Raw genomic sequence first — 27494 nt, forward strand, 5'->3', positions numbered from 1 at the left:
GTTTAAGATGGGCGATTAGGCTTGGAGAATGGGTGTGCAAAAGTCAATTTAAGCTATTTATGGTTTAATTAAAGATAGTTTAGAATTAGTTTAAAAAATACACTTTAGTTTAGGTTTAGGTTACAAGCATATTATATTACATTTAAGTTACGGTAGGTTAACAAGAATCCCTGAAAAATAGCTTTGAACGTACCATTTTTTCAGTGAAATAATGACAATGATAATTTAATGCTGTTATAATTTCAGATTATTTGAAATCCTTAAAAACGCTTTAAATACTTTGGCAGAGCTCAAACAGGGTTTATCGCCCTGATTAAGGCTTAAAATGAAGTTTGAAGAAGATTTTCAATCCATGTTCATGATCCTTGACACAACCAACAAAGGATTTTTAACAACTGATGAGGTTTCCTGCTTTTATGAAACACTTTTCTGCCAGAAACTGGACATCGGTTTAGTATGTTGTCATATTTCCTATGTGACCTACCTACATACTGATATGTTATGGTTGTTCTAAATGATAACATTTCCAACTAATATAGCTTTGTTGCTTTGGATTTTAGATAGTGGACGTATCAAGCATGTTAAGTTTTTCTTTTGTTTGGCTATATTTGTTCAGGAATGCTTTTATCGCAAACCACTTGCATTAACATAACTTTGTATTAAGATTTCATAACCAATTAATTATTGTTGATGTCATACACTTTATAATTTACACATTGGCCAAAAAGTTATTACTAAGTTCTACTATGTTTAAATTCCTAAATTCCAATGTTTTTAAGGCTAAAGCAGCAGTGAAACATATCTGCTCAACAAACAAGTGCAGTGCAGAACATTTTCAAGCAGTTTTAATTAAACTTGAAGAGTGGAGACAAATTCAAGAAAATGCTTATTGGGATTTTATGTCTCTTGATAAAGACGGCTCTCGTACTCTTCCCTTAAGCACTGCATTGTTTTTGGCAAGGTGTGGACATATATATTGCGGATTTGGTGCAAAGTTGTAACTTGTGTAGCAAACATAATTAATGTTAGCATATGCCATAAATTAAAACTTAGATAATTATCTCTTTGCTGTTATGGTCAACAAACTGTGACAGGCCTAATTAATATAAGGTATTGCTTAGTTAGTTGTAGTGTATTTTTAATTTGTGTTCTTTCTTGGTTATCAATTTATTTTCTTTGCTTAACTATACTGAGTATCATACTGTGTAGGCCTATATCACATGTCATTAATCTAAATATCTCTACAATGTAATATCATTGCTTTCAATTTTTGCCAAAGTATGACTTTCATTAGAATAATATTCAGTTAATGTAGTTTCTGTTATGTGTTATGTTTGGTTAACTTAGTAATTGTCTATTGTGATCGGTGAAATTTAACTTTATGCTTCTTTTTGTCATATATGGTATTTCTGCAGAAGTGTGAAAGGGATTGAGTTTTCGCTAGATGCCTGGAATGAGTGGAATTTGAGTCGATCCACAGACGGTTTGAGCGTTTCCTGGGATGAGTTCAAAGCATTCCTATATTTTGAATCAGGTGGAAAATTTGAGTTTTGTAACAAATATATATATATATGCATTCAATTATGAGTTGTTGTTTTATGTTACATAATTAATGGGTGATAAATAGGTTAATGAATATTTATTTCCTGATACTCGATAAACATTTTACAGGAAGGTATAAGAAGCTTGGCAATGAATCAGAATATTATAAAGCACACAATTTACTTTCAACCCAAGAGGCTGAAAAAGCTGCAGATGAGTATCAGTTTTACAAGAAATCTTTGGAGGTTATTGGCAATTACTCTGATAACATCAATTTTTGTTCCAAATTGAAATCACTTTCAGATCATCAAAGTTTGATTTTGGTTATTCCCACTGTCATGAAAAAATTAAATCACATGGTTTTATTTTTTTGTAGTATTTATTCTTTCTGTGCATCAAAGATTGTATATTTCAAACCAAAAAGTTGGTTACCGTTGTTTTCCAATTTTAATAGAATGAAGAGTTGCAATCAGCCAAGCTGTTGAAGGAAAAACAAAACTATGAAGACAGAGTTCATTTTGAATCAAAAAGACTGGTCAACAGGTGACATATTTCTCTGACTGAAAAGATATGTTCCTTCAGTTGTAAATTGATGGCAGCATGGGGCAGGGTTTCTTTAAGTTTTTGATAAATATATGTGCTGGTAATTTCTTCTGTCATTCCAGGTGGAATATCGGTGGAGTGGAGGCTGTGGTTCATGACGACGGTGCAGAATGGGATGTTGCAAACAACCAGCCACAGAAGAATGATGTCACCATCACAGATCTTCTAACAGCGTTGGATGAAAAATATGACTTGCTTCGGGATAAAATAATGTGGGAAATGATTCAAGCACTGAGTAAGTGAAGACATGAATATTGAATACGGTATAGTCAGTTACTGCACTTTGGTTTAATTCAACAAATCACTTCTAACTGTCCATAAAACCATTATTATATTTTGCAGGCAATGATGGTGGTGGTAAAAAGATGGTCCGGTTTGAACAAGAGGAAAAGTTTAATAAAATGAAAATGAAAGAAAGGGATATGCGCAAAAAAGGTCTCCTAAAGAAGGATGCTCATATCCTTCTGGGTTCTGAGTTAGCTTTCAGGTGCTTGGCTGGTTATATAGCAACTCAGTCCAACATTATTAGTTTTTTTAGGTTTCTGAAACAAGATTTACCATTTTGTTCTTTTATATGTGCAGTCGAGATATTCAAGTTCTTATGGGCGAGACAGCTGAAGCATACAAGCTTAATTGGGAAGCAACAAAACGACGGTACTTGGCTTATTCAAATGAAGGGAAATCGACTGAAGAAATCAACAAAATATTTGAGAATGAAAACATGGAGCGAATCAGAAGTAGGCCTAAGTACAAATACTCCGGATGATGTAAATCGTGGTCGTTGATTGTATTTTTTTTTGCCTTTGAAATATTTCATCACAGTACGATTTAGTAAGTAGCAATATGCAGAGGTGGGCAGTACCCCGTTTCAATAGTACCGAATTACTGAACCTCGGTACTTTTTCTGTACCGGTACTGTAGGTACTGTTGCAAAAAAGTACCGAATCGCTCTGTCGAATTACTTTTTTCAAGAAATTTTAATCGGTATCATTACTTTTGAAGTTAATGCTTCAAGGTTATGACAAGTATGTTTTTTAAAAATTAATTTTAATTAAACCACAATGTCAGCTTTTAGCGCTAGCTGTTCTTTTTTAATCTATGAATGTCTAATAAAGTTGCATGGACAGGTTGCTTCAGGTCACATGTGCTGTCACCTAGACTCGTAGAGTAACCTGTAGCTATGCCATACAAGAGGCAAAAATTGCACTAGCAGCAGGATTCGTTGTACAAAAAGTACCTGTACAGAGTACTAACAATGTACAAGACTACTTTTTCGAAACAGTATCGAATACCATAAACCGTCGGTACATTTTTTGCCAAGTACCGGTACCGTTACCGTCGGTACTTTCGAAGTACCGATTGCCCACCTTTGGAAATATGATACGAAGGCACTACAGTTTACAACGTTATTTAATGATTAGAATTTTTTGATTAATTATTTTAAGATTCCACTACAACTGGTGGCGGAATCCTAACAGAATTATGGAACAGACAACAGCAAGAAAGATCCCATTTGATGGAAAGTGTGAAGAATGTGAGCAGCCAAGGTGATGGACAAACCAAACGACTTGGTCTTTTCATGTCGCTCTTCAGGCAGTGCGAACGTGCCAAAGAACGTGTTGAGGTACTGGATGACAGCTACGTTGTTAGCTTCGACAGTAGCGCTTCTGGAGTCGCGGTGGCTGAAAGAACTCAAATATTTGAGCCATCAAGGTAACTGCGTCATGGGATTTACAATCACCTGGTAGTTGTATTGTGTGTCTGGCTACCGAAGGCATATAGTTTGTTAAAACTACACTGACGGAAAACGTTGACGTAGGTTTCAACCACTAAACAAAGATTTTAATAATCTAATAGTGTCATTAAATATTCATAGGATTACTCTCGTGGTTAATAAGTGGCCTTTTCCTCTGGTCTCGAAAGGCTGTTTTACTCATACTAAATATATTTCTCTTGGGAAAATTAATTTGAAAAAATCCATTATAAAAAACGGGAACGTCAGAACATGTCATAAGTCATAGAATAGGACAGGTGTTCGAATTTCTGCGTTTTTATCAGGTTTTCCGAAGACAAAGTGCGACAAGAAAGGCTTGCATCTGAAAGGATTCGAATAAACAAGCAGCACAATAAATCCCAACAGACTCCTATTTTGGGCAAACGACTTGCCGATGTGTCCCAAGTCAAAAACCTTGGCTTGGTTGGTTCGTGGATGGAAATTACCAAGTTACTGGAAAAGAAATACAACGCTGAGAGAGAGGTTTGTTGATAATATTTTGTAATCCTAGTTTTCTATCGTAATACGGTACTGTCTATGTTGTATAATGAAATATTAATTCAACGTACTACATTTGTTTTATTTCAACGTTACGTTTTAAGATAGCATTGATGTGAAGACAATCTTTCGTTTATGATCACTAGGGCAACCAAAAGTCAATATGGTCAATTTTTTTTTACCTGCTCAGAATGCTATGAAACAAGCACAAAACAAATTTCAGCTTTGTACGACGTGTGGTATAGAAGTTATTAGGTCAGATAAAGTCAAAATGTTACGTTAGGTCAAAATACGGTCAAATTGTTTCGTTAGGTCTTTTTTTAGGTCAAAATCTATTAAACTTGTAATTTTGTAACCATTTTGTAATATTATTCTTCCGTTTTTCTCTTTTCTTGTACCGCAAACAATTCCAGTCCCGCAAATTTTACTTAGAACCCAAGCCACAAAGAGAGGGAAGGCTTTTCAGCGCGTTTGGTGACGTCACGATGTGACGTCATTGCATTTGAAACTGCAAGTTGTCAATCTTAATACGCAGAAACGAAAAAAAAGTCAACACTAGAAAAGCATTTTGTCATTTTTAAATGCAGCTTTAGATTAGAAAGTTGCTGTAGACAGTGTAGAGACTATCAGTATAGCGTTTTTCAAAATGAGGTCAAAATTTAAACTTTTTAGGTCAAAATGTAAACTTTTTAGGTCAAAATAAGGTCAAAATATAAACTTTTTAGGTCAAAATGAGGTCAAAATTTGCAAATTTTAAGGTCAAAATTTAAAATTTTTAGGTCAAAAAACTGGTTGCCCTAATGATCACGGTCACGTAACCCGATACTTTTTCAGATGATGATACATTTTCTTAACACTATGAGTGGGGTATTGAAATCTGTTCAAACCCTAAAGACAAACGAGCAAGAGAATAGAAAGGAGGAACTCGCACAGCAATTTGAAGAATGGAAAAGTCAAGTTACTCAGAATACTGGAAAAGATTCTAAAGTATGGCGCCATCGAATATGAAAATATCTTGAACTAAAATAAATTCCCTAGTTGAATATATATTTTACTAGTTGAACAGTAAATCGTTAATTGGGTATACTGTAATTTGCCCATTTGTTTTATGTCTTGTCAATTTATTTACAAAAGCATTAGATTCAATTTTTCAATCGCTGTATCGCCTAAATGTAATATACCTCATCTAATTGCAGTCTTCATGCATTTTTCAGGCGTCTCGTAAACCGTACCAGCTTGCAATCTTGCATGAAGGCGTTGCTTTATACCGGCAACAACTGAAATCAAAAGAATTGAACCGCAAAGATGCTGACATTGCTGCTGCAGTACTTGCTCAGCTACAAATTCTACAAGACGTTCACTATCAAGACACTGTTGCACAACTTAAAAACAAGGTAGGGCGAAAGGTTGTATCTGTAGATGGTTATCCTATTGTTAATACAGTGATAACATTAATGACAGTTTGTATTTAATTTGTGTTAATTTCTTACCTTTGAATAATACTGAATACTTTGAGAACGGTTACAGTCTGAAAACAAAAGCTTAACATGTTTGGAAGGAATGCCTACGGCACACTTATAAACGTGGTTACTTCAGCTCTAATTCAAAAAGAATATATAATTCTTCGTTCGTACTCATTCATGTTAAAAAAAAATGTTGAAATCAAGAAAAGAGAGGCAGGGCCTGTCCGGGATTTGAACCCGGGACCTCTCGCACCCTAAGCGAGAATCATACCCCTAGACCAACAGGCCGCTGACAAGACGAGGCGTTTTTCGCTCTTATAAAGGGAGTGTCTATTTCCATTTTCAAGCGCCCGTTCAAACGCTATTGTTTGCTCAGATTGCTGTGACGGCGTTGCGCGTACAGCGAAATGGAAGATTACTGTTTTTATGTGCCCGTTTGTTTGGTTCAAATTATCTTCTCTTTATGTTAGTTTGGTCTCGAAGACAAAGCATTGTTGCTATGGTAGCCGGACCAAATATTATTCTATAAACGTTGAATTTCGAGAGACTGATTATGTTTTTTCTGTTGATCTCATGACTCGAATTCTGTACTCGAAATATATTCGTTTTGTAAGTCTAGTCGTAGCTTATTTTAGAAAAAGTTTCACTTCTGGTTTGCTTTCTTGTCATCTGCATATCCAATGAACAAAACACAACATCATAATAGACGTAATAGTTTTGTTGTGAAAACTATAAATCGCCAGTTACTTTGAAAATTGCCGTATAACCACATTGAATAGAACAACCGAAGTTTGAGCTTTTGCAACCCAGTTATTATTTCTTGTACTTGCTGGATTTTTTGTTGTGGTAACCCGGACAATTCAACCCCTTTCTACAATATAAAATAATATCATTTCCACTGCTTCGACAATGTCAATACCAACTCGATGATTCGATAATTTTTGTTGTAAAGTTTGTTGGAAATGAAATATTAAAGTACGGCATAAGACAAATCACCAGGCCATAAACAAACACATAGTTGATCATCGTCAACAAGTAAAATGCATTTAAAGCAAATGAAAAAGGAAGGGCTCGTCCGGGATTTGAACCCGGGACCTCTCGCACCCAAAGCGAGAATCATACCCCTAGACCAACGAGCCACTTGTGAGTAGGTTGTCATTTTTCCCTTATAAACCTCGACATAAGCGCTTGTTTAAACACTCGCAAGCATACAATTTTTAAATGAAGGCTTTGTTGTAAAGTAGCATTGAAGTGTTAATCGATACAAGTTAACTAATACGACTTGTAAAACATTTTTTATCACAGATATGTTCTTAATTTCTACTCCATTTTGACAAACAATGTAAAAACTTTGCTTGATTCTGCGCGCAAGAAGAACCAAACACAAATTGTTTACGAAATTAAACAAACACGGTCTGTAGATAATTCTTGCGTTAAAAACCAATGCTTTCAAACTTCTAAAATTTTATTAAAAATTATAATGTCAAATTTTAAAATGTTAAACTTTACAACGTAAAACTGCCTTGGACACGGTGTCGCCTTCGGTAATATACCGAAAAACCAGTGTTTGGTTGACCGTGGCTCGTTGGTCTAGGGGTATGATTCTCGCTTCGGGTGCGAGAGGTCCCGGGTTCAATTCCCGGACGAGCCCTTCTTTTTATTGCTTACAGTGCAACATTACGTAATAATTTTTGTTACAAATAGCGAATAATATCAAATATCAGTAATTTGAAAGCTCCGCAGATCAATAAACCTAAAAACTTTCAACGCAAATTACATCAGCATTTAGCATTGGCATAAAGTATGCTGACTGGTCTTTTATTCTCTTTATTCCCTTATTTAGATTTATTCCCTTTTTCTGTAGAGGTGGTATGTTTCGAAATTTTGTGATTAAATCGTAAGTAATAACTTTGCTTTTTCTGCAGTCGGTATCGGAAATCTATCAGCTTCGTAAGTCAGAATACAGAGCTATCAGAGATGAACATTTCGAAAATATCGCACTTCTCGTGTTTGGATCACAAAAGTTGACTGCTCATGAAGAAAACTTGCTGAACGTGATAACCAGAAAGTAAGGTTACAGATGTTTACTTTGTAACATCTCGTACACTGCATTGAAAATATCCCATTACATTAAACTTGTATTTGTGATATTCATTAACGCATTACGCAAGAGTAGGCTTTAGTTGAGTCGGCAAGTATTATTACCGCCTGAAAAATTATAGCCTGTTTAGCCTACGACCCTACCCCTTCGTTAAAGTTTGTTCATTTGAGATATTAACGTTTTAGCAAATATCTAAATTCAACTAATTACTAAAGCATGTCCAGTTATGAGTAACTTACTTAACCAACTAGCTTAAGAAAATAATTTAGATACCAATATGTTATTGTTTATGTAGATACGATCTACTTCGAGAAAAACTCTTCTTGGAAAGTGTACGTGATGCGTTGTCCGAAGAGGAACGTAGAAAGAAGCTGGATGCTTTAAAAGAGGAAGAAAAAACTAACAGGCATAACGAAGGTGGCCTGGATGCAATAACAAGAAAACTAAAAGTAAGTTTTACACAAACGTAAGAAGAAAAGTCACGATGATTAGAAATTGCTCCATTACCACGTAACGTATACAGGCCATTAGGCCTACAAGTTAGGCAGTGCTGTAAGCAATAGCCTACAACGCGGTATCGATTAACTTAGTCTGCAAGCAAGCTACAAGGTAGGAGAATATGTATATGCGTGTTATTTTGTTTGCTTCCTGTTCTTATAGATCACTTATTCAGCAAAAGAAATCTTTGGTCCCTATATGTCCCGCTATCGCCTGGCTGCTCTTACCAGCGACGACACCAAAGTCAAACTTATCGACGAAACATCCTTACTGGAACAGTTAGAGGCAAATATCTTTTCCGAGATTGAGCGTAGATGTAGGGACGAGTTGAAGGTTGTTTTGAGTGATATCAGGGGTGTTGATGACGTCACTGAAGCCGTCACACGGGAAGTGACAAAGCAGAAATGGCAGACCGCAATCATGGAAAGCGACATATCGTTCCTGGTCTCGGCTTACGTCCTCGTTTTGTTTGAGAGAATGCGAACAAGCAGAAACGCAAGGTGTGCAACTTTTAAACATTTTTCTTGATTACTTTAACATATTTTGTTATTCATGTTATTCCTATTAACTGTTAGTCATACTGTATCTATTTTCAATAACTTTCTTACATCACACGTACAGATTGCAACAAGACAGCGCTCGCTTTATTCAATGCGCCCAGGAGAGATTCCCAACGACTGAGCCATTTAATGAGAACGCGAACGAACACTTCGGTATATCATCTAATGTGATAACTTTTTTATCATGATAGAAGACTTCAGTTTATTTCTCCGGCTGAGCATTGAATTTAGCGGAGCGTAGAATAGTAAAATGCGAACAATGAAGTTTTAAAAATAGAATTTTAGCTTTTTGCTGTAAAGACGTCACGAGATTATCACGACAGTGATGCCACGTTTGTAATTTTTCCAGAATGTGACAATAAAGAGATAACTGTAGCCATGCGTGCTTTAACGTCGCTTCACGCCAAGGAATGGAAACACTTACGTTCCATGATGAGTGACGTCACGGCGGAAGAACTGAGAGAAGCTGCGTCAATGATGACGTCAGATGAACGGGGGAACCGACTCTCAGAAATCAATGCTAAAAGAAAAGAAGTAGATACATCGAGTGCAGGTATGTGTGGATTATGAAATATTATGTAACGTAGTCAATTAGATGTGTTAGGATTTGTGTGTTTAATTAGTACGTTTAGTTTAATTGGCTTTACGCTGACATTAAGATTATTGTAAACGCACAATTTAAGCAATTTAGTACTTCTGATTTAGTTAAGTTAGAATGTAACGTTAATTTAACTTAAAATAAAGTTATGGACAGTTAAAACGTACCCTAAACAGGTACAATGCACCACACAATGCGTGGTCCACACAAATAACAGATGACATATAGCCGAGGAATCTGCTGATGATATATACTATTCGATTAAATATATTTTGTCACTACATTTATATCAATTACCTGCTATCAGCATACATAATGCTTTAGCAGTGTTTTGAGTTGACTATATTTAGTGACGTTACATCGTGACTGTCATTGTAATCCCACTGTATCGAAATATGATCTTTGTTGTTACATTTAGACGGAAGAGAGGACCTTCTTAGTTTACTGGAGGAAGCTGCAGCCTTAAAGCACGTCTCAAGGAGGAACATCTTGAAGGAATTGATCGATGAAGAAGAAGCAAAAGATGAAGATGTCTTCATCTCACTCCTGGCAGACTTGCAAGAAGAGGAAACCGCCGATGGTATCCGATGGTTTGACTCCGCCATGAAGGTACGATGAATGCAGAACTTAGTCTTGTTTATGATGGATAAAACACCAAAAACGTCGATTATATGATCGTATACGCCGATTATATGATTTTTTAGAGTAATCTTAGTATATTGATTTGGATCAAAGTTGCTTTGTGTCTTGAAACTAAATTTTAGCTAACCTATGATCATGTGCGAAACGTAAATACACGTTCGCACGACTAAAAATAGATAGAAAATGACATGGGAAAAAGTTATTTAGTTATGTTTTCACTGTATTGGTTAAAATCGTAATTTTTTTTGTTTTTACTAAAGAATCAAATTCCGTCTGCTTCTATCATGAAGAATATAGAAACTCACATGGAAAGATGTGAAAACATTTTCAGCATCTTATGCAAGTACGATGGAGCAGCCGATGATGACAACTTACTCCAGGTGTGATGGATTCGTCATAAAAGTTGCCTGACGTTTATTTTATTAAGTGTGATCTTATTTCCCCAATATATCTTGACATTGACACAATAACATTGTTTGTAGATCAGGGTTTGTTTACCAATTGTCTAGACACTTGATCAATTTTAACCGACCATTTATAACAATTAATATTATAATTTATTCAAAATCCGGTATTATCTCACTTGCCTTCCAAGTTTCCAGGTAAAGTTTAAAAACTGCCTTAATGCAAACCTTCAAGGAATATTACTCCTTTTATTTTAAACTTCCAGGCATTGGATGACAAATATGACGCACTACGTGACAAGCTCCTCACGGAGGCTTTGATGCGGGAGCTCGGTGAAGAAAACTGGAGGAGAATGAGTGAGAGAGAGAGGCAGAAGAAGCTTATGCAGATGAAGATGGAAGAGATGAGGTTAAGGAAAGAAGGCAAGTTTAAAGAGTTCTGTGCTTATAGTTGTTGAATCACTTCTGAATCACTGAATAATAGTAATCACTTATCTTTTTTTCTGCACCTATAATTATTACTGTATTTAGTTTATTAGTTATTTTAACTCTCAGTTGCTTATGCTTTGTTTGTTAGTAGTTTTGTTTGACCTAAATCCTACTTTATGCCAAGTTTTTTTTTAGCAAGTTTTTAAAACTGTTACCTTCATTATTTGCACTATTTTTTTGTTTTAGTTAAACTGCTACTGAGCTTGATTATGGAACTTCCTCGGTGATCGTAGCGTTGTTTTATATTGTAATACTTTTTACACATTACAGGCAAAATGGACGAACTTGCCCGGTTACTTGGGGATTCGTTTAAGAATGACGCAAGGATGAAAGCCCTGCTAGGCGAAAGTCGTGAAAAACACGCACAACGACTTAAAGAAAGATTGGCTGCAAGGCAGAAAGGTCGTGCTGTGATTATTTTCTCTTTGTCGTTTCAGTTAGTTATTTTTTAGTATTCATTAGCTGGTGGAATTGACTAACTCATTCACCGCGTAAATTTAAGACTGTATTTCAACATACTGTTACTTTGAGCAATACTATAAATACTAGATACCGCTATTCACTCAAGTCTATATTATCCAATAGAGGCATGAGGTACCGCAGACCTGAGCTAGGGGTAAGAAAATAGAACGAAAATTTTAAGTTTACAGATGTTTTCGCTCAGGTGAAAGTGTTGGTGGTGACGAGTCTGACGAAGAAGATGATTTGCATTCATCGAATGGAGCCAGTAATCCTCTTATCGATCTCGCATCTCGTTATGATGAGGAGAAAGATGCTCTGCTGAGGATGCTGAACGGACAGGACGACAAGTAAGATCAATCAGCTTCATACCTTTATATTTAAGCTTCTTTAATGCAAGCGCTTGCTATGATGTTTTACGGTATAGTTACTGGCGTTTAGTTTGCAATTAGCTGGTTCACATGGCCATTTTAGGTGGTCCTTATTGCCCTCATGCCCTTATTTGAGTTATTGGAGCTTTTTAGGGAAAAAATGAAGCTCTTTTCAGCCCTGCTGATGAGTAGGTCCTTGGTAAAACTTCGCCTTTTTGCTGAATCTTATGTTTCGCAAAAGTGTAGCACATAGTAATATTGCTTTCAAAACGTCCAGTTGACAAACACAAACGCTTGTCAAGTTTTCCAATAAAATTAAAAGCAATGTCATTTTTGAGGTTTTTGGTTTTGTTGCCTTTTGCCAATTGTCTCAAAATTTCTTTCCAGCTTTATGAGCGAGAAGGAACGGCAAGCGGAACTTTTGAAACTGCGTCGGTCACGCTTGAGGGCAGTTGGGGAGGACCGCTATGACGCAGCAGCGCTCGTAGCAGGATTGGCTGAACGGGAAGCAACATCTGAAAAAAGGTTGACAATTTTCCTGGCTTTGATTTTCTGCTTATACTTCCTTTACTTAATAAAAGTTTGACTCGAATGTTATTGTGTAATAAATTATACCCCTTTAGCCATTGCGTGAATATAAGCATGAACAATTCAATGCCCAAACACATTTAGGTTTTATGCGATTGCAAACGTTGTTTTTAAGGCGATCACCTTGAAAAACTCTAGTTCTCGGTTAAGTAGGCTTCACTGCGCCCTTACCCATCTGGTACATGGACGATTTATTTCAATGCTCGCCTGAAGATTGTTAATAATGTCAAAACCAATTTTAGATCTAAGGTAGACCGGGAACGTCAACGAGAATTGGCCCGACAACGCTTGGCGGAATTAAAGAAAAGATCGGGATCTCTTTCGACCATGTCTGAGGAGGATGAGGAGATTATTAAGGAAGGGGATCACGCTCTTTTACAGGTGAGAGCAAGAAGTTGCTTTTTTGTTCAAGAATGTTTAAACTTCAATTTAAGCAGGGAACGAAAACAGGCTTTCTGTATATGGTCTAGTTTGTAATAAATAGTAAACAATAATTCACTAATAAAGAAAATTAGTTTGAATAAATTTGATAATACCCAGGTATTTCAAAACACCTCAAAACTTTTAATAGTTTGTTACTTTTTTGCTGATATTTTAATTGTTTTATGATCTTAAAAATCCAAGGTAAAAGATCCTATTCTTTTGCAGGAAGCTGCCTGTAGAAAGCTGAAGCTTCTACAGGATTGGGAGCGTGTTTGGATGACGTCACTGCTTCAAAAGAACCAAGATCCTTTTACACTGGTTGGTGCAATGTCAGCGCAACAGATATCTGATAAAGTGCAGGAGCAAAGATATCGAATACCACGTGGTGTAGGTGAGGCCTTGTGTAAAGTATTAGCAAGTTTTGAACGAAACGAAAAGGCGTATGCGCAATGTATGAAGGTTGAGTTTTGAAACTTTTGCACATTTTGATGTAAGTGCAGTTTTACGGTTGGTATTACAGTAGTACGGTTGGGCATTAAAAACAAGTATTATGTAAAGTGGTTATTAGATTGCAAAATTAGTGCTATTAAGGAAGATATCCTGCAATGCTTACCAGTCACTAGTTGAAATACCGATTATTATCGTTATCTTAGTCTAGACCAGGGCTTCTCAAACTTTTTGGGTCTGCGACCCCATTTTAGAAATGAGATTTCTATGCGACCCCTTGAGAGGTAGCCTACACATTAATGATGTTAAAACAATAAACGTCCAATTACAAATCTCAAGTGGTATTTTTGTCTCTGGCAAAATCATTTAAGTGCACACGATCCACCGAAGTACAGTAACTGTAGCCTGCCTAATAAAAGAATCTCGTAATGGAAACAGTAAAGCGAATTAAAAATAATCAAAAAACAATTCAATTTATAAAAATTAAATTTGTTTCGCGACCCCAAACGGGGTCGCGACCTACAGTTTGAGAAGCCTTGGTCCAGTCAACCGTTTTTCGAATTTTTCCACAGTCAATGTAAACGAACATCACTCGTCCCTTGCTGAAGCAGCTCTCTGCCGCCAAGTCGCAGTGGCTCGACATTTGCAGACAAAAGAATCACGTGATGAAGTTGAGGTGACAATATTAGCGGAACTCCAAGAGACGCAAGATACACAGGAAGCAGCTTACATCAAGGAGTTAACCGAAATGGTATTGTGATTGTAATGCTCTTTACGCTGTTGATAGATCTATTGATTAATTATTACCATTCACTGTACGCAACTGAGTACTGTAGTACTGAGTGCAGTCATTGGAACACAGATTAATTTAAATAATAGTCGCTGTATAGACAGTTAGATGGAATCTGTATCGTACAATGCTTACAGCAGATGATTTTACATGATTTTATATGCCATTATTTCCAGTAAGTTTATCTTTTATGACGAAGCATAACCTCGCTCATACTGAAACTTCATTTTCAAATGCCTTGTATCACGGCTGTATGTAATTGCATGATCGCATTAATTGATTAAACCCACCAAGTTTTCAGAAAACGTTTTTAATCTTTACAGGAAGATAAGGACCTGGTAGCAGAACAAGAACGATTGTTGAAACAAGTTAAATCAGAATCTTCTGAAAATATTCCGAACTGTCTTTTTGCTGAGTCGGCCTCCACTGACGCCAACGAAGAACTGGTCGACGCCATACGTGGAAAATATGACGCAGTTATTGACGCGGCTGTTAATTACGCCATGCCAAGAAAGGTTTTTACTTTGCTTTGTTTTCAATTACTATTTTTTTCAAATAATTCTGTATGTTTTTTTTTAATTTGAATTGTTATTTTTGCCTGCCAATATTGACATAAATTGCGTAATCTGCGATTTTTGTTATGTATAAATTTTCACAAAAACTTGTTTTGATTTTGTATCTGTTCAAAATTATTTTTATTATGCGACAAAAATCTCACTTCGTGTTATCTTTGATTGTCTAAAAATTACTTTTAAGTTTTTCTCATTTTACTCGATTCAATACTATTTCTGTTATAAACATTCCAAGTGTTTACAGTTTGTCTCGTGCATTCAGGTCGGCACGTCCAACTGGGATAACATGTCCCTGGAGGAAAGAAAGATGAAGATTGGTGATCTCTCTGGGAGAGTCAAGGATCTCATGGCTGATTGTCGATTCGATGATGCACTTGATCTTCTTGCAGAAGGACTCACGAAAGAGGACAGAGAAGAGCTTGAACGAATCCTCCTCGGAGACGCGGAGGAACGGAGGAAGAATAATCTTCATGAGCGCGAGATGGCCAAACAAGATCGAATTCGAAACGGTGAGGAATGGTTTTTCAGGATATTGTGTATATTTATTGTTTATATGTATTTTGTATGTGATTTTGTATTCAAGTTGTATATTTAGCTAGAATTTAATATACGTCTGATTTCTGTCTATGGTTTTGCAATTACTGCTAATTCCCCTGATATTTCACTATAAACATCTTAGCTCAGGTAATGTTAAACTGGCACCAAAGTCCACCGACTTCCTTAATTTTTTTTAGCTTTAGATTGCTTTTCTTATTATTTCCTATCGACTCCTACTTTCTTGACTTATTTTTTTATCTTTGTCTTCTCTAGGAATGTCCAAGGAGGAGGCTGATTGTCTTTTCAAAGATGAAGAGCTGCTATTTCAGGAGCAGGAAAAATCTAAACGAAGAAATGTTCTGGAAGGACTCGCAATGGACATGGATTCCGAGAAAGATGCTCTACTTCGTATGCTGCAAGATGAAAAGGATAGGTAAGTCTCCATGGTAACCGAGCACTGCAAGACTTACATCTACCCCATCTATTAGTTATTAAAACCAAATCAATATTCCACCAACTGGAAATGCTCCTCCGCACAAAAGAACAATTCCGATTCCGACATGAAGCGAAATCGTCATTTTGCAGACGGGCATCGATTTTATATTTTGTTAATTTTACAAAAATTAAGATCAATTCTTTGTTAGGTTGGAGGCAGAGAAGAGACGACAAGCTCTTCTCGCCAAGCTCCGACTGGAAGAGCGACAATTTCGTAGAGAGTCTGAGCTATCGGCGATCGCCAAGTTGCTCGCAATGTCACGTGATCAGGACGACGCGTAAGTTAAATAATATACTTAAGTTTGTTAATTTTGTAAAGAAGTAGGGAGAATTCGTTTATTTTCTTATATGATAGTTCGTTGGGCAAGTTTGGGATGATACGTGACCGAATGTAATATGAATAAATTTGTAATTAATGAAGTTTGCATGACAGTTTTCAGTTCCGTGTGTTTACTTTTTACAGTACCCGAAATCGTTTTAGTAACACCAGTACCATCACAGCAAACCTTTCTGATAAAAACCTTTGCTTCGCCAATAGCTGTTTATGAAGCAGTTGCTTTTTCAAGAAAATGTCCCGCTAGGCGTGAAAATGTTTGTTAAACTTTCGCTGTAGACGATTTTTATTCACATGAAGGTCGTATAATTATATATGTGAAATGTGTTTGGTTGATCGAACTCGGTATAATAAGAAACTTATACTTGAAACTTTTATGGCAAATTCTTTGTTTTTTTTATATCGCCCAAACTAACCCAAACTTTTACAACTTTTCGAAAACTTTGGAGTCCAGCTATCTGTTATATGACAGAATTATTTCGTTATAGGTGTATAGATGTGTTCCCGTTTTAATGCTATTATAGGCTGATAAACAGTACACACCAAGTACAGCATTAAGGTAGCAACAAATACGTAGACAGTGTTTTTTTTAAGGTGTTTTGGGGGACCGAAACGGTCCCCCAAATTTCTACAGCGATTTCCCAAAATTTGGACTTGCAACTTACTACTACTATTTTTTGGTATTTAAATGAAACACTTGCGGTCTCTTAAAACTACTTAGCGGTCACCCAAACCAAACCTTAAAAAAAACCCTGTACGTAGATATTTGAACCACTTCGGTACAGTTATGAACCCACTGTAATGCTATGGCAAAAAATGTTTTAATCGTGCTTTGAGTCTGTTTTTTCTTTTAATTCTCAAGATGGTCTTTTATTAGACGGTTTACGTCATCGTAACAATAGTAACTAAATTTTGAGTATCTACGAGCCTTATGACTCCAATACGGCAACAAAAGACGTTATGCATAATTTATGTTACAAATGATTCACTCCCTTTTGATGAACTGAAATTTTTGAACATCAGTGAAGGACTTTTGTTAACGCTAGGGCTCACTTAACGAATCGAATGTGGCAGAGATTGTAAAGTTAGATTGTAATATTTAAAAAAAGTATGCAAGAAATGCTTGAAAAAGATATTTCTTCTCTTAGTGAATTCTCTGGTTAATCCAGAAATTTGCCCGATTTTAAGTATTGTTAAAGTAATATATGTTTGATAGTTTCTGTGTGTATACCTATACATACTCTTCAGGGTACCATTAATTGTTGATTTGGTTTCAGTTTGCAGAAAGAAAAACGCAGACAACTTGCCCTTGCACGTGACCGCGTGGCCGCAATGAAGCGCAAACAAGAAAGCGTCCAGGAGGTGGGTTACTCGTCCATCGCGTAGCATGCAGTCTAGTACAAGTTTTTTTATTATTATGTATAAAAAGCCAGCGAAGATAGAGAAAGGCGATTTTAAGACCGGTTTGGCGAGGTCGGCATTTCTGATAAACGTTGACCTTTCTAACGCGATTGGAACTTATCAGCAGTCTTAGTTTTAAAGATCAAATGCGCTTTCAACAATCAAATTATTTGTTTTGAAATTCAGATATCAACTGAAGAGAATTTTGAACTCAGGTTGGACAGCGATGACGTCGTGGTTTTGGCAGACGCAGTCATGCGTGAAATGGAAGCTAAACATGCAAAAGAAAGGGAAATTTTACTTAAAGTAATTTGTTCTTATTTTCATTTATTTTTAGTCAATATTTTTAATTTTGTTTTTTTATCAATCGAAATCAAAAAATTTGGAACCCAGCAATGTATTACCTTATAATTGGTTATAGTTTTCATTCCGATAACTTTGCTATGCATCGTTATAGTTATTATACTGGTAAAAATACTATGCTGGTAGTTAAGGAATTACGCTAATTAATTTACAGATTTTGCGTTGACGTTTGGTCTGTTGCTAATTATATTAACTATCATTATATGATAAATTAAAATTATATGATAAATTAACTAACATTATATGATACATTATATATTAACTAACATTAACTATTATATTAACATTAAAAATTTCAATTAAAACTTTAAAATTCGAGATTTCTAAAATCTTCTTTTCAGTTGCTGGAGGAAGTTTCTCCCGGTACAAACGCAAGGCAGAGAATGGAAGAATCCTCTTCGGAGGAACGTAGGAGCAGGATAAAAGATCTTCGTGAGCTGAGGAAGCATTGGAGGAATGAGGACCCACAGACCATGCTGGAAACAAAAGATGAACAGTGGTATATTCTAAAGGTGATAAGATTTTTGGTCTTTTTGAAAAAATAATATTTTTAAAATGAAAAATATAACCGTTGAACTAGTAAGAGTCAATATAGTGCTAATGTGTTCAAATAATGCAATTGATTATTATCTTTTTATTTGTTTGTGTTTTGTATTTTTTGTTACGTCACTTTCATGAACTAGAATTTGCGAAACATTGAACAAATCTGCTAGTTAACATCAACTAATGTTTAGCCTACTTATTTTTTCTGTTTCTGCTATTTTCGAGCAAACTCTCGACATATGCTGTGGAGAAATCATTCTTTTCAAATTCTTGCTTTCTCTCTTGGTCTTTCAGGAAGCATCCGCCCTGCAGCTTGCGTCATTCAGCAGCAACCAATCAGCTAGCGAGGAAGAGAGCCGGTCATACATACTGGCCGATCTCCAACAGGAGCAGAAGAAAGAAACTTCTTATCTCTTCACAGGGTTGTTGGACAAGGTACCGTGTAGTCTTGTTGCTGTTTTAACTAAACTACATGTAGCAGTGTTCTGTTTTAGTTTGGGCTTGTCATGTTCTTTCTTTTTAATTGTTGTATATATTGCTGTTGCACAATAAAAAATTCAACTAGAAACTTCCACCATTTTTAGAAACCAGATACGATTCGGAAGATGGCGCTGTTGCAGCGCCAGGCAAGAGTGGATTGTTGGTATGACAACGTGGCAGGAACACTTCTGGGAGGAGGAAGAGTTGATGGGAATAAGCAGAATGAAGATGATCAAGTTGTGAAAGCTCTGGAGGAAAAATACGACGCTCTAAAGGACAAGTTGCTTGCAGAGGTCAGTTGTGATTGCATTCTTTGCTTGCAAAAGCTGTAACACGTTTTGGGTGCGTTTGTGTGTGTCTGTATGTCGACAAGTTGTTGTGATATTTAGGCATCTTGATTTGCAGCGTTGTTGATTCCAAGATTTTGAAAAAAATTATGAAATTCTGAGCTCGTGCACTGTTAAAGAGTCGCTGAACCTTTCGATAACATTTGTAAAAATTGACGCCGGCAATTATGGTCATAAGCGCTACCTTCTCTGAAACCACCTGCGTACGAGCTAAATTTAGTCAAAGGTTCTGCAAATCGGGCCTGTAACTACGTAGATCTCAAAAAGGGCAAAGCCTGTTGTCAACCTAAATCGAAAAGTACAGCATAGTTACCTAAATTTAACCTTAATTTAGGCCTTTATCGTATAATGATACTCTAAATCTGACATCACTTTAGTCTTGAATAACTAATATAGATCACTTTTTATCTCACTTTTTACAAAATTTTCTAACAAATATTTTTTTAAATTTTTAACAAGGCGATACGTGACCTACCTAGAGTAATATAAACTTTTCCGAATTTTAAAGTGACCCGCACTATTTCAGCTGTAACCTTACAACACAATTACAGGCTTTGCTGAAGAAGTTAGGTGAGAAAGAATGGACTGCTCTATCCGAACAAGAGAGACAGCGTCGCATCACGCAGATCAAAAAGCAGGAAAGAAGACTGAGACTCCAAGGAAAACATGATGAAGTTGCTCGTTTGTTCCAAGCTCTGACTATTTCCGAAAACGGTGATTTATTTATGATTTTTGTTAATTTGAATATCTTGTATGTTATGGAATTATTTGCATTGACTTTAACGAAACCTGGTTCGGCGATAACGCATCCACCAATTTTTATAAAAACATGGCGTATTAAATTATTTGTGAACTTTATTGTTTGATTTTTGTTGTGTTGTTGATTTTGTCTTCTGACTTTTTTCAGAAGTCAATCGAATTTTCGGTGAAGAGAGAACATCCCAGGAGAAAGCATTGAAAAAGAGACTGGAAAGAAAAAAGCAACTTAGAGAGGAGAGACAGAAAAAAGGCTTGTCAACTGATGATGACTCATTGGAAAAAGAGCTAGACGAAGAAGAAAAAGTGGAAAAGAAAAAAAGAACGGTAAGGCGAAATATTACAAAACATATCAAACTTGTGATAGGCTAAATACATTTATTTCTTGCAATTAAAGTGATAAGTTTGTTCTCTATAATGGCGCTGCTTGTAATGCAAACTCAACAATTATTCTCCAGTTTATTACTGGGTTTTGGAACCATATTATCCAGTTAAACCTGTTTATAATGTGTTTGGTAGCTTTCGGGACTATTTTTTTCACGTACTCAATTGATTTAGAACGTCCTGCTGGCTTTGGATCGCAATTTAGAATCTGAGCGCGAGGCGCTCTTGGCCGATCTTCGGCGTCAGGATGAGGCAATAAGTGAAGAAAGGCGGCGCCAGCTAGCAATTGCAAAACTACGACGAGAGCGTCGTCAGATGGAAGCAGAAGAGAAATTTGGAGCCGTTGCACTTGTATTTCAAACTGCCAAGAAAGACGAAGCTGCTCTGTCTGCAAGGTACTGTAAAATAGTTTGCAAGCCGCTTAAAATAGGTATGCACTAGTTTCCATTACCAGTTTAAATACCCTTGAGATATTTTAGAATGTAATTTGATAATCATAGAAGAAGGTTAAAACTTATGAGAGATGTATTACGTATACGCCATTACGTCTTTACGTCATTAAAGTTACTTATGACATCATAAACGCTTTAGTCTTTCCTCCAATCGGGACCGACAGAACGCCCTGGCCATGGAACGACTCGCAGCTCGGAAAGCTCAGAAACAACGAAAGCAAGCCATAGCAAGCCTCACTGAACCGGGAGTTATTTTGGAGAAATTACGGACAATTGGAGCAGAAAAGTCGGAGGGTAAAATTACGTCTAAAAATCATCTTTTAGTTGTCCGTGCTCTTTGAGTTTTTAAGACTATAGTCTTATGAGTTTGAAAGGTTTTGCGAGCTTTTATAATTTTTTTTTGTGATTCCGGAATGCTGAGATTTTTTTGCCGTGTAGTTACACGTCATTCGCATAAGCTCAATATTCTAGATATATAAACAAAATCGCGAAAATGGAACAGTCATGCGCCAACAACTCATTGATTTATTATGTGTAATATTTATCTTAAACATTTCTCGTGATAATATTCCACCAGGTTCATCTGCTGAGCGTCTCCTCCTAGAGATGGAAAAGAAGCACACTGATGAGAGGGAGACCCTCATGCTTCTCCTCATGGCCGCAGATGACAAACGGCTTGAAAAAGGAGTCACCGGTCTTGGCATGGAGGTAAAAATAGAAATCTTAATCCCTGATTTTTGTTGTTTTCTGGCGATTAGTTACGTCAAAATTATCATAGTAAGTATGTCTGTGCAATGATATTTACAAGCAGATCTTAAACATGATTGATAACAAATTTAACCTGTCGTCGGGCATTTGATTAAATGTTCTTGTGGTTTTATATGGAATGAATTTTTGATTGCTAAGTTAAAGTTAACCAAGACAAACTCAATTTCTTTATATTTCTTTATGTCCTTCTATCAGAAGCTCCAAAATGACCTGGAAAAGTTTTCGGATGATCGTCGGAAGTGGAGGGAGGAGAGATTGATGCGAGCGATCAGTGAAAACTCCGACATCCCGCTCACGGATGATCAGAGATCAAGACTCTCTGGATACGTGGCTGAGCTCAATAAAACGTTGATAACTGCTCTTGTCAACAAAACGGAAGGTTTGAGAAGTTCTTCTTGTATTCAAACGACATTTATTGTGTAATAAGAATACAATTTTATGAATTCCCTTTTAATATTTTTATTGTAGAACACTTGGGGTTAATTAATGATGTATCTAACATTATATGATAAACCTTAATGCAACAAAATTTAATCTGTTGGCGGTTAGTTTTCATGGCTTGTTTTCATATGGTATAATGGTTTATTGACACGATTTGAAGTGACATATCGCGCCTGCTGTGACGTAATACTTTTACAGTTATTCGACACAAGTCACCTGACCAATACGACCCGAAGTCATTGAAAGATAAGCTGGGCGCTGAGTGGCTGGCTGATTTGCAACAAACACAAGACAACGAGATGACAGTCACCACCGATCTCATCGCCGACAAGGTGGATTAATTAAATTAATTTAATTAATTCTAGTCCCGTGAAATTGTTGCTTAGTTTTTGTGTTTGCGGACTTTGTATACGACCGGGATTGCTACACGTGGAAATTTCGTAGCATGACATTTTTCATCTCTTCAATATTCTTAGTTTGCGTATATGATATGATGTCATAATCATTATTCTCGGACCGTGGTAAATCTTTGCCCAATTTAAACTCGGCTACGATCCACCATCGCTCGAACCCCGGTTACAGAACTGTCTTTGCGCTTTGTCTGATGGTTGCATTTTCTGTGGTTTCGTGCATCCGATCGCCTGGATCACTGAACAAGAGAAAGCGTCGTTAGTGCCCAGGACATTGCAACGACAGCGGATTAGCGCCGCCGAGTATCGAACCCGTTTTACATATTTTCGAATCCGGCGTTCATATGCCGCTTTACCAACAATTTATATTTAAACTTGCGTTTCTTTCTTCTTCTTTATAATACAACCTTCTTGTTGTTTCGATGAATTTTAAATCATGTTTCCGTAATAGTTTGTCTCCTCGCCTTGACCTTCGTATGAATTTTCTTAAAATTTGTCAAAATTTCGTTTCTGCTTTAAGTCCAAATTAATGTCAAATGTTAAGAAGGCTTTTGTCGTATGCAGACCGACGAGATCTTGGACATGTTGACTCAGGATCAGAAGAGAGCCAGGAGAGAAGGCTGGAACGACAACATCGGGAAGGTCATCTTCGGACTTGCACTGCCTGGACAAGGTATTGAACGAAAGATAAATAAGTAATTGGCCATTATCTACCAAACTTGGTTCCAGCTCGATTCAACCCAGGACTATCCAACCAACGTCTATGGGCCGTATAGGCCTTGGGTTGAAATATCCTGGGTTGATTCATCCTTTGGTTGAATTCACCAACCACCACTTAACTTAATGCAAAGTTGACTTCACGTTTCACGTTATTTTGACTTAGAAAGCGACAAGACGAGCCAATTGTTTCATCGTTTCCTTGATCTTTATTTGCAGTTGTTCAGCGTCCATCGTCATCGTCGAGCAGCATCGAGCAGGAGGAGCGGGAGATGGACGAGGAAGCGAAAGAAAAGATGAAAGAGATTGATGCTGAACTCCAGGAGGCGAAGAAAGAGTTGGAGAGACAGAGTAAGGCGAACACTTCATGTCCTCGCATATTTTAATACATACGAATATTTCTGCACTTGTTATCTTGCAACAATTCGGTACTACAGTATTTTTTCGTTTATTTTGGTAATTCTGACAAGCCCGTTCTATTATTTCCAATTGTTTATTGTTGCCGATGCCTCTTTATCAAATTTGCTATGATGTTTATTGCCTAGGAGTGACCGGTGAACCAGTGGATGCTGACGCTGCGCTCGCCCAACTTGAAAAACAGTTTGCCGCCAAGAAAGCTGTAAGTGGAACCATAATACATTTTAAAACCTTGGTTCCATCTTGTATACATGCGACTGCAGATACTTTAAAAATGTAAGAAAATCTTGACTCTTTCATCCAGGTTCTGACCTCGGACATGGATCGGCAGCGGGAGCAGATCAGAGAGAAGTTGCGCGAGAAGAGACAGAGGAAAGCGGCGTCGGAATATGAAGCGCACGCGGCGGTTGGCATGTTGATGCTGGCTGAACGAAGATTGAAAGCCCGGGAAACGAGATCAAAGAATGAAGCCTCAAAACAGAAGAACCTAGTGAGAGAGATTTTTATCGCTACTTTATATTTTGTGAGGTTATCAAAGTTAATTAATTTGGTTTGTTTTTTGTTTGGTTGCTTAATGGATTACAAAATTCGTAAATTTAAAACCCTTTTTTGTTATATAATTTTTATGTGTATTTGTTTTTATGTCAGTTCGGAGGAACTGTTCAATGATTTCTTTGTCTTTAATATGATTTTATTTAAATATATTACAAATTATAATTTTATAGATTTCATGATTTCTTTAACTTTGGTATAGATGCAAGAGAGACTCGCCGCCAGAAGAGAAAAGAGAAGGAAACAGCTGGAGAAAGAAGAAAAGATAAAATCTGGAAAAGTCGAGGTTCGTGAGAAAAAATTGCTCGAAATCAACTTTATAGGAAACTTTTATCAGTACCGTACAGTAAAAATCGACATTTGTATACATCGTAAACATTTTCATACGTGTTTTATTTGTGTTGATACCATGTGTAGTATGTAGAACCCAGGTAAACGCAATTTTGCCCAATATTTCTAAAGCTTGTTTCTTTCAATTGAAAAGTTACATGACACGCTTAAATGGGCTATTTTGTTGCTAAAATTTATGTCTAAAATACTTCTAACAGCTTTGTTCCACCAACAGAACTCAACCTAACGTAACATTTTAAGTTTTCTCATATCTGCAATTTTAGAGCCAACAGGCACCTGCAGAACAAGAGAAACCAGTTGCCAAGTCACCTACGCCGTCACCGTTCGACTCCATGCGCCGCGAGAAGACAGTGATCAACGTGGAAGTGAGTGAAAAGGAGAATGATCAGATCCTGGCCGAGATGACTAAGCGATCGAAGATTTATCAGGATAAGATCAGGAAGCAGCAGGAGGAACAGAAAAACAGGGTACGTTTAGGCGCTGATTTTGCCGCTTTCATCGAACCCCCGGTGTTTTCAGTCAATTTCTATACCATCTGAAGCAAGATGTATTTACTCTGGAAACGTAAAACTCTCAAGCGAATTGTCAATGATTAAGTATAAGAAAATGAAACGCATGCTACGAAATATTTCAGAAAAGTTAAAGTTTAAAAAACCTTGTTAAAACTAAGATGATTTGGAACGTTTTGAGCAGTAGAAAAGCTAAGGCATCAACTCCCTGTTCCTCTTAAAGGTCCGAGAGAGATTATCAAAGGCGAAGAAGCGCAAGGAAGAAGTGGCTGGTGAGATGCTGAAGACATTCGAGCGGGAGAAGACCATCATTGAAGAAAAGTCGATCATGAGACTCACCAGGCAGAAGACGATTCTGAGTGAGAGGATTGGAAGATTGAAGACAGAGAAGACAATGACCATGAAAGAGAAGAGCGACAAGTAATTGTTTGATCATAAAGGGTGTGACGTCACAAGTATTACTTTAATGCTTTTTAAACTATGCAAAATCCCACTTTGCTAAAAGCAGATTTTCAACGGTGAATTTTTCAGAAAAAAGCGAGATTTCTCCAAGGTCTTACAAGCGGAGGAGGTGGAAGGGATGACAGAGGATGATCGGATGAAGAAGACGGCCGAAGAGCTCCAGAAGAAATTTATGGAGGAAATCGAGGAAGATAAACAGGTAACTCTCATCTCTGAAGTACATCATCAGAAATCGACCTTTAAAAATATCTGGTATGATTCTTTGCCTTTGGATATTGACTTGAACTTATTATAAAAAGTGATGCGATTGATCAAAGTTAGTCCAAAATTGAAGGATGAAAGTTCTGGAAAAGCACTTCAGTGCTTTATATTAGGGAAAATTTCAAGAACTGTAAATTAATTCATAACTTCCAGGGTAGTAGATGCATTCGCACTTCTTTGAATCTTTCCAGCATCATTGAAGACTCAAAAGAAGAACAAAAAGATGAAGAAAATGTTTAAGTAAAAACGAGCACTAGTCTCGCATGATAGACTTGATATTAACAAAACTCTTTTTAGTTCTTGTTTGAAGACAAGGATCACTCTGCATCCACTTAGCGTGTGTTTTTCCCTGTTATGCCTTTTAGATGTTTGCTTATCCGTTTCAGACAGCGAACTGAAATGAGCATGGATACCTTCATAACGTTAAATAACTGCCTGCCTATAGCTTTATAGATTTTTCTGAGAACATTTCTTAACTTTCGTATTGCTTGTGATCAAATTTTTGCAACCGCATTCTTTTCTATGTTGGGACAAGTGCGATCTCCTTTCCACAGTCATTATTTTTGAGAACTCTCAAGTAAATGATTTCATTTGTGCAACGGTTCAATGCTCATAAAATCCGTGTGCACTGTGCACTTCAAAATCCTGGTGCACAATGACTTCATGGACACCCGTTATAAGATAAGGCACACACAATTTTTTCTATTTTCTCTCTTGTACATTTTCATTGACTCACGTGAACGCCTCATTGCAATGCTACCATAAAGAATATGTAACAAGTCAACCACACTCTTATGGATGATGCTTAGCGTTCATGTTGCTGAAACGAGTTGTTTCTGTTCATGTTGCTGAAACGAGCTGTTATGCAATATTAACGTTTATTACTCATCATCATGTGGCAGGATGCTTACCACCCAGCATGTTTCAAAATCTCTTCCGATATTTGTCAATTGTTGCTTTTTTCTCAACAGAAAAAAACTAAAACCGTGGAAAAAGAAAAAGATCCAGATGCTCCAAAGACTTCCAGTGATGCTGTGGAACCTACAAACGAAGATCTTCCACCTCGGCCTCAGACTGCTTCTCGTAAACTTGATCCTGAGGAAGTCTTGAAGCAGAGAATGCGAAAGAGGAAAAGCAAGAGGCAGGAAGAAACTCCTCAAAGTGAAGATTGACATCCGCAAACATTTTCCTTGTGAAGTAACCGCTAGACAGCTGTTTGTTGATAAAATTACTAATATGTTCACCGTAATCACTGCGAGTGAAATTAGCCCACTAATATACAGATAGTTACGTAAAAAATATTTGATTTTATTCATCATGAATGAGTTAAGTTTTAAATCACTTCATTAAGTACTTTACTTCTAATTAAGTGTTAAGCGTGATCCAAACTAATCACGATTCCCTGTAGTTTTTTTGTTGTACTTACCACATGTCGTCATCACGCCCATTAAATATTATTCACGTCAGGTTCATATATTTTGTTTTCATTCCTGAAAGAAGTCGTGTGCAATCTTAATTTTTCTTAGTAAATTGCACCGCCCGTTTTTATAGTTATCCGCAGTTGTAAATTAGCCTCATTTATGGCATTTTTTGTACACATCGCAGTTAATGTCTCACTTTGTTCTTGCACAATAAACTTCAAACTTGTTCACTCTTTATTAAAGTTCATATAATCGGATTTAGCGAAAGATT

General features: G+C 36.7%; 1 protein-coding gene and 3 non-coding genes across 5 annotated transcripts; 2 read left to right on the forward strand and 2 right to left on the reverse strand.

Annotated features, from left to right (window-relative positions):
* Positions 1 to 252: 252 nt before the first annotated feature.
* On the forward strand, positions 253 to 27452 carry LOC143459471 (uncharacterized). Of its 2 annotated transcripts, XM_076956651.1 has the most exons (52): positions 253 to 454; positions 780 to 961; positions 1416 to 1534; positions 1672 to 1787; positions 1997 to 2085; positions 2208 to 2380; positions 2488 to 2632; positions 2728 to 2882; positions 3591 to 3858; positions 4204 to 4402; positions 5252 to 5404; positions 5632 to 5811; positions 7806 to 7948; positions 8277 to 8430; positions 8642 to 8979; positions 9101 to 9192; positions 9389 to 9592; positions 10056 to 10246; positions 10540 to 10659; positions 10950 to 11106; positions 11443 to 11574; positions 11837 to 11981; positions 12390 to 12527; positions 12833 to 12971; positions 13239 to 13404; positions 14033 to 14211; positions 14574 to 14765; positions 15085 to 15331; positions 15633 to 15792; positions 16004 to 16132; positions 17466 to 17550; positions 17776 to 17895; positions 18294 to 18464; positions 18790 to 18930; positions 19080 to 19268; positions 19874 to 20036; positions 20230 to 20405; positions 20637 to 20857; positions 21054 to 21208; positions 21492 to 21622; positions 21878 to 22061; positions 22322 to 22455; positions 23098 to 23206; positions 23470 to 23601; positions 23796 to 23869; positions 23972 to 24157; positions 24422 to 24505; positions 24834 to 25037; positions 25303 to 25499; positions 25611 to 25740; positions 25956 to 26042; positions 26774 to 26911. In XM_076956651.1, exons 1-51 carry the CDS (start codon positions 326 to 328, stop codon positions 26040 to 26042), a joined length of 8007 nt encoding a protein of 2668 aa, XP_076812766.1. In that variant the 5' UTR covers positions 253 to 325; the 3' UTR covers positions 26774 to 26911. The 2 variants fall into 2 exon arrangements, with proteins under 2 accessions (XP_076812766.1, XP_076812765.1); XM_076956650.1 differs by lacking the exon at positions 25956 to 26042 and having other exon boundaries at positions 26774 to 27452.
* On the reverse strand, positions 6097 to 6168 carry Trnap-agg (transfer RNA proline (anticodon AGG)). The gene has a single exon. It is a non-coding gene; the product is annotated as a tRNA-Pro (tRNA).
* On the reverse strand, positions 6948 to 7019 carry Trnap-ugg (transfer RNA proline (anticodon UGG)). The gene has a single exon. It is a non-coding gene; the product is annotated as a tRNA-Pro (tRNA).
* Positions 7460 to 7531, forward strand: Trnap-cgg (transfer RNA proline (anticodon CGG)). The gene has a single exon. It is a non-coding gene; the product is annotated as a tRNA-Pro (tRNA).
* Positions 27453 to 27494: the final 42 nt, after the last annotated feature.

The sequence above is a fragment of the Clavelina lepadiformis genome, chromosome 5 (genome assembly GCF_947623445.1).
Source record: "Clavelina lepadiformis chromosome 5, kaClaLepa1.1, whole genome shotgun sequence".
NCBI classification, from domain to species: Eukaryota; Metazoa; Chordata; class Ascidiacea; order Aplousobranchia; family Clavelinidae; genus Clavelina; species Clavelina lepadiformis.